Raw genomic sequence first — 5755 nt, 5'->3', positions numbered from 1 at the left:
ATGATATTATTTTTAAATTGTGTTTCTCATTGAATACATTTATGTTTGTACAAAGAACAAGGAGGACATAACATTAATAATTTAAGTTGATGATAAGAAAAGAGGACTGTAGATAGAAGAATGGAGGAGAGTGGAAATAGGGAAAAATAAAAATAAACAGGAAGCTTAGATTAGAGAGATTTACGAACAGGAAGAGTCACATGGCATGTGAGCAACAGCTGTCTTCACTCTTCCACTTGATAAATACCCTTCTTAACTTCCTTACTGCGACTTTTGACTCTCTCTCTCTCTCTCTCTACAGTAGTAGTAGTAGTATTCATTCATATTCATACTTGATATCATGTCACACACACACTATCTCTCTCTCTCTCTCTCTAATGGCAGAGCTAGCTCAGACCCTTAACACAGACCACAGCCTCTGAGAGAAACCACTCTCACTTTCACTCTCCTTAACCTTTCACCTTCCATATCTGGCGAAAATGAAAGCTCTGTACAGAAGCTCTCTCTTGCTCCTCTTCTTCCTCTCCGTCTGTTCTGCATCTTCTTCTTCGGTTCCCACTCTGCAACTCCTAAGCTTCAAAAACTCTCTCCCGAACCCAACCCTGCTCCCGAACTGGCTCCCGAACCAAAGCCCATGCTCATTCACCGGCATCACCTGCAACGACACCCAGCACCTCACTTCCATAGACCTCTCCGGCGTCCCTCTCACCACAAACCTCACCGTCATCGCCACCTTCCTCCTCACCCTCGACAACCTCCAGTCACTCTCCTTAAAATCCACCAACCTCTCCGGCCCCGCCGCCATGCCTCCTCCTCTCTCCCACTCCAAGTGCGCCTCCACATTAACCTCCCTAGATCTATCACAAAACGCCCTCTCCGGTTCCCTCAACGACATGTCGTTTCTCTCCTCCTGCTCCAACCTCCAATCCCTCAATCTCTCCAGCAACCTTCTTGAATTCGACTCCTCTCACTGGAAGCTCCACCTCCTCGTCGCCGACTTTTCCTACAACAAGATTTCCGGCCCCGGTATCCTCCCCTGGCTTCTCAACCCTGAAATCGAACACCTCGCTCTGAAAGGCAACAAAGTCACCGGCGAAACCGACTTCTCCGGTTCCAATTCTCTCCAGTTTTTAGACCTTTCTTCCAACAACTTTTCTGTTACGCTTCCTACTTTCGGCGAGTGTTCTTCGCTTGAGTATTTGGACCTCTCCGCCAACAAGTACTTCGGCGACATTGCTCGCACTCTCTCGCCTTGCAAGAGCCTCGTTTACTTAAACTTCTCCAGCAACCAGTTCTCCGGTCCGGTTCCTTCCCTTCCCTCCGGTTCGCTACAGTTCGTGTACCTTGCTTCAAACCACTTCCACGGCCAGATTCCTCTCCCCCTCGCCGACCTCTGCTCCACTCTCCTCCAGCTCGATCTCTCCTCCAACAACCTCTCAGGCGCTCTCCCCGAAGCCTTCGGCGCTTGCACTTCTCTTCAGTCCTTCGACATCTCCAGCAACCTCTTCGCCGGTGCGCTGCCTATGGACGTTCTCACGCAAATGAAAAGCCTCAAAGAGCTCGCGGTGGCGTTCAACGCGTTCCTTGGTCCCCTTCCGGAGTCTCTGACGAAGCTCTCCACTTTAGAGTCGCTGGATCTTAGCTCCAACAACTTCAGCGGCTCAATCCCGACAACGCTTTGCGGTGGTGACGCTGGGAATAATAATATTCTGAAGGAACTTTACCTGCAGAACAACCGGTTCACGGGTTTTATTCCACCCACGCTCAGCAACTGTTCAAACCTCGTTGCTTTGGACTTGAGTTTCAACTTCCTCACGGGAACTATTCCTCCAAGCCTAGGGTCTCTTTCCAAGCTTAAAGACTTGATCATCTGGCTCAACCAGCTCCATGGAGAAATACCGCAGGAGCTCATGTATCTGAAAAGCCTCGAGAATTTGATCCTGGATTTCAACGACTTGACTGGGAACATTCCCTCTGGGCTTGTTAACTGCACCAAGCTGAACTGGATCTCCCTCTCCAACAACAGGCTCAGCGGCGAGATTCCGCGGTGGATTGGGAAGCTTTCTAATCTCGCCATACTTAAGCTCAGTAATAACTCTTTCTCCGGCCGGATTCCGCCGGAGCTCGGCGATTGTACTAGTTTAATATGGTTGGATCTGAATACTAATATGCTCACCGGGCCCATTCCGCCGGAGCTGTTCAAGCAGTCGGGGAAGATCGCGGTGAATTTCATCAGTGGGAAGACGTATGTGTATATAAAGAACGATGGGAGCAAAGAGTGTCATGGTGCGGGGAACTTGCTGGAGTTTGCCGGGATCAGTCAGCAGCAGTTGAACAGGATTTCGACGAGGAACCCGTGCAATTTCACTAGGGTTTATGGAGGTAAGTTGCAGCCAACGTTTAACCATAATGGTTCTATGATATTTTTGGATATCTCGCACAACATGTTGTCAGGGAGTATTCCCAAGGAGATTGGGGCCATGTACTATTTGTACATTCTCAATTTGGGTCATAATAATGTGTCTGGGAGCATTCCTCAAGAGCTTGGGAAGATGAAGAATCTCAACATCCTTGATCTCTCAAGTAATAGACTGGAGGGGCAAATTCCTCAGAGTCTCACGGGGCTTTCCTTGCTCACTGAGATTGACCTGTCGAATAACTTGCTTACGGGGACGATTCCTGAGTCGGGTCAATTTGATACTTTCCCTGCGGCGAGATTTCAGAACAACTCTGGTCTCTGTGGAGTTCCTCTCGGCCCATGTGGTTCGGACCCGGCGAATAACGGGAATGCGCAACATATGAAGTCTCACAGGAGGCAGGCTTCTCTGGTGGGGAGTGTGGCCATGGGTTTGTTGTTTTCCCTCTTCTGCGTCTTTGGTTTGATCATTATTGCCATTGAGACCAGGAAGAGGAGGAAGAAGAAGGAGGCTGCTCTTGAAGCCTATGCTGATGGTAATTTGCATTCGGGTCCTGCCAACGTGAGCTGGAAGCACACCAGTACCCGGGAAGCGCTTAGCATAAACCTTGCAACGTTTAAGAGGCCGCTCAGGAGGCTTACTTTTGCGGACCTTCTTGACGCTACCAATGGCTTTCACAATGATAGTCTCATTGGCTCTGGTGGGTTTGGGGATGTTTACAAGGCTCAGTTGAAGGATGGAAGTGTTGTGGCTATCAAGAAGCTGATTCATGTCAGCGGCCAAGGGGACAGGGAATTCACTGCTGAAATGGAGACCATTGGGAAGATCAAGCACAGGAACCTTGTTCCTCTGTTGGGATACTGCAAGGTTGGGGAAGAGAGGCTCTTGGTTTATGAGTACATGAAATATGGAAGCTTAGAGGATGTTCTTCATGATCCGAAGAAAGCTGGGATCAAGTTGAATTGGTCGATTAGGAGGAAAATTGCTATTGGAGCTGCTAGGGGATTGTCTTTTCTTCACCACAATTGTAGCCCCCACATCATTCATAGAGACATGAAGTCAAGCAATGTGTTACTTGATGAAAACCTGGAAGCTAGAGTCTCTGATTTTGGAATGGCTAGGCATATGAGTGCTATGGATACACATTTGAGTGTGAGCACACTGGCAGGCACACCAGGGTATGTTCCTCCGGAGTACTATGAGAGCTTCAGATGCTCTACCAAAGGTGATGTCTACAGTTATGGTGTGGTTTTGTTGGAGCTGCTAACTGGGAAAAGGCCAACAGATTCGGCTGATTTTGGTGATAATAATCTTGTTGGATGGGTTAAACAACATGCCAAGCTGAAAATAAGTGATATTTTTGACCCAGAGCTCATGAAGGAAGACCCCAATTTGGAGATGGAGCTTTTGCAGCACCTGAAGATTGCAGTTTCCTGTTTGGATGATCGGCATTGGAGACGTCCAACGATGATTCAAGTGTTGACAATGTTCAAGGAGATTCAGGCAGGATCTGGGATTGATTCTCAGTCAACCATAGCCAATGAAGATGACAGTTTCAATGCAGTTGAAATGGTGGAGATGAGCATTAAAGAAACCCCTGAATTGAGCAAGCATTAGGCAACAAATTCCGGAAGTGTCATGTGGATTCTTTGGGAAACAGACAAGAAGAGAGAAAAGGAGGAGATGACGGATTCAGCTCCCCTCAAAGTTTTTTCCTTCCTCTTTGCCGCTTCAAATTATTTCAGACACAAGGGGGAAACGGTTAAAGGGGGGAATGAATGCTTTTGATGTATGTAGTCTTGTTATTTTATACAAAAAAAAAAAGTTGTTTAACTTGTATATAAACAGCTTCAGTTGTTACCATCTGTGTTTTCCTAGAATTTTCAAAAGTACTTTTCTCATTCAGATATAATCCTGAAAAGGATCTCTGTTCAATCTGGCGACCCCAGTGATGGCGACTAAGTGGAGGATCTTTTGGCCATTTCTTTAGGCCTCTTGATTTGTTTCCCCCCATTTGATCAACTGCAACTTTTGCTCCGATTTGCGATATAATTTGTCAAAACATGCTTCTTCTAAAATCACTCATAACATAAATTTTCTTGAATTACAATTTTATACCCTCCCCTCCCCCAACTTGTTCTGCGCCTTCTGACCCTTCTTGTTTTGTTTGCTAGTTTACCCTGTAGGAAAAAGTATCACTCTACTCAAATAGTATTTTCACCTCTTCTGGCCATAAATAATTTTGGCCTAATTCAGCATCACATATCAGGAGTCAATACTACGCTGTCTGTGTCTGTCTGTATTTATCATCTCTCTCCGTGCTACTTTCACATCCCATTTTCTTATGTATTTTTCCTGTTAAAAAACAAAAAGGAACAGGTAACCCACTTGAATTAGGACCAACGTAGGTGCCACCACCCGTGTCGTTCTGTTGAGTGTGCACGCTTATTGGAACAACCTCAGAATTAAATGCTTGACAATCCTTTGTTTGCAAGTTGAGAGAAAATTAAAATAGACAAATCAAATTGTGTGGACTGCCATTTCTCAAAACATTTTTCATTTTGTGCCCGTGTGGATGGTGGGGTGTTATTAGAATGAAGACTGTAAAAAAGAGGAGTGTAGGATGATAAGAAGTAAATGTTAGTTGTCAAAAGATAAAAGCAACGGAGAAAGGGACCAAACCTTGACCTAAGGAAAACTGAGTGCTAAGGTAATTATTGTCACAGGATTTAGGATGATTAATAATAATAGTTCGGACCACAAATAAACAGCTTTAAGAAGTTCAACTTTCCCCCACGGATAGCAAAATAGGTTGAACCATCTTTGATCAAAGTCCCCGATCTCATAATTGCCAACCTTTTATACGAAACTAGTATTTTCATAATTATCAAGAATCTTCAACTCATCAGTGATTGCTCATTTCTGATTAAGAAAAAAAAAGAGTAAATGAATCCATTTTGTCTGTTCTCCATGGATGTCGTGCTAGGCACGTGATGCATCATAGATGCGGTAAATTATTACTTTCTCTGTGACTGGGACAATGTCCTCCTCCAGTGGCCACCACGTATTGGTAAACCTTGTGCCAGAACACTAATATTTATATAATCAACAATAAAGAATGGAAACCATTAGACAAAGACAAAAACAATTTTTAATAAATTACGAGTACTAATTAGAAGGGGTTTGATTTTATTTTATTAAACTTAACATGTGCAATATGTGCCTTTGTTTAGAGAAAAACAATTACGGTATTTTTTTTATATTAAATTACGGTATTTTCTTACTAGCGTATACTCTGAATATTTTTTGATCCTGGGTCACGGCGGTTTGTAATTATC

The 5755-nt window shown here is 44.6% G+C and overlaps 1 protein-coding gene across 1 annotated transcript; it reads left to right on the top strand.

The window, feature by feature from the left end:
- The first annotated feature begins 263 nt into the window (after window positions 1–263).
- LOC114415733 (systemin receptor SR160-like) lies at window positions 264–4398 on the top strand. Its single transcript, XM_028380567.1, has one exon. The coding sequence runs from the start codon at window positions 480–482 to the stop codon at window positions 4032–4034; it is 3555 nt and encodes a 1184-aa protein (XP_028236368.1). The 5' UTR covers window positions 264–479; the 3' UTR covers window positions 4035–4398.
- Window positions 4399–5755: the final 1357 nt, after the last annotated feature.

The sequence above is a fragment of the Glycine soja genome, chromosome 6 (assembly GCF_004193775.1).
Source record: "Glycine soja cultivar W05 chromosome 6, ASM419377v2, whole genome shotgun sequence".
In the NCBI taxonomy this organism is placed as follows: domain Eukaryota; kingdom Viridiplantae; phylum Streptophyta; class Magnoliopsida; order Fabales; family Fabaceae; genus Glycine; species Glycine soja.
Note: the sequence above shows the minus strand (reverse complement) of the source record. Positions and strands in the feature narration are given on the sequence as shown.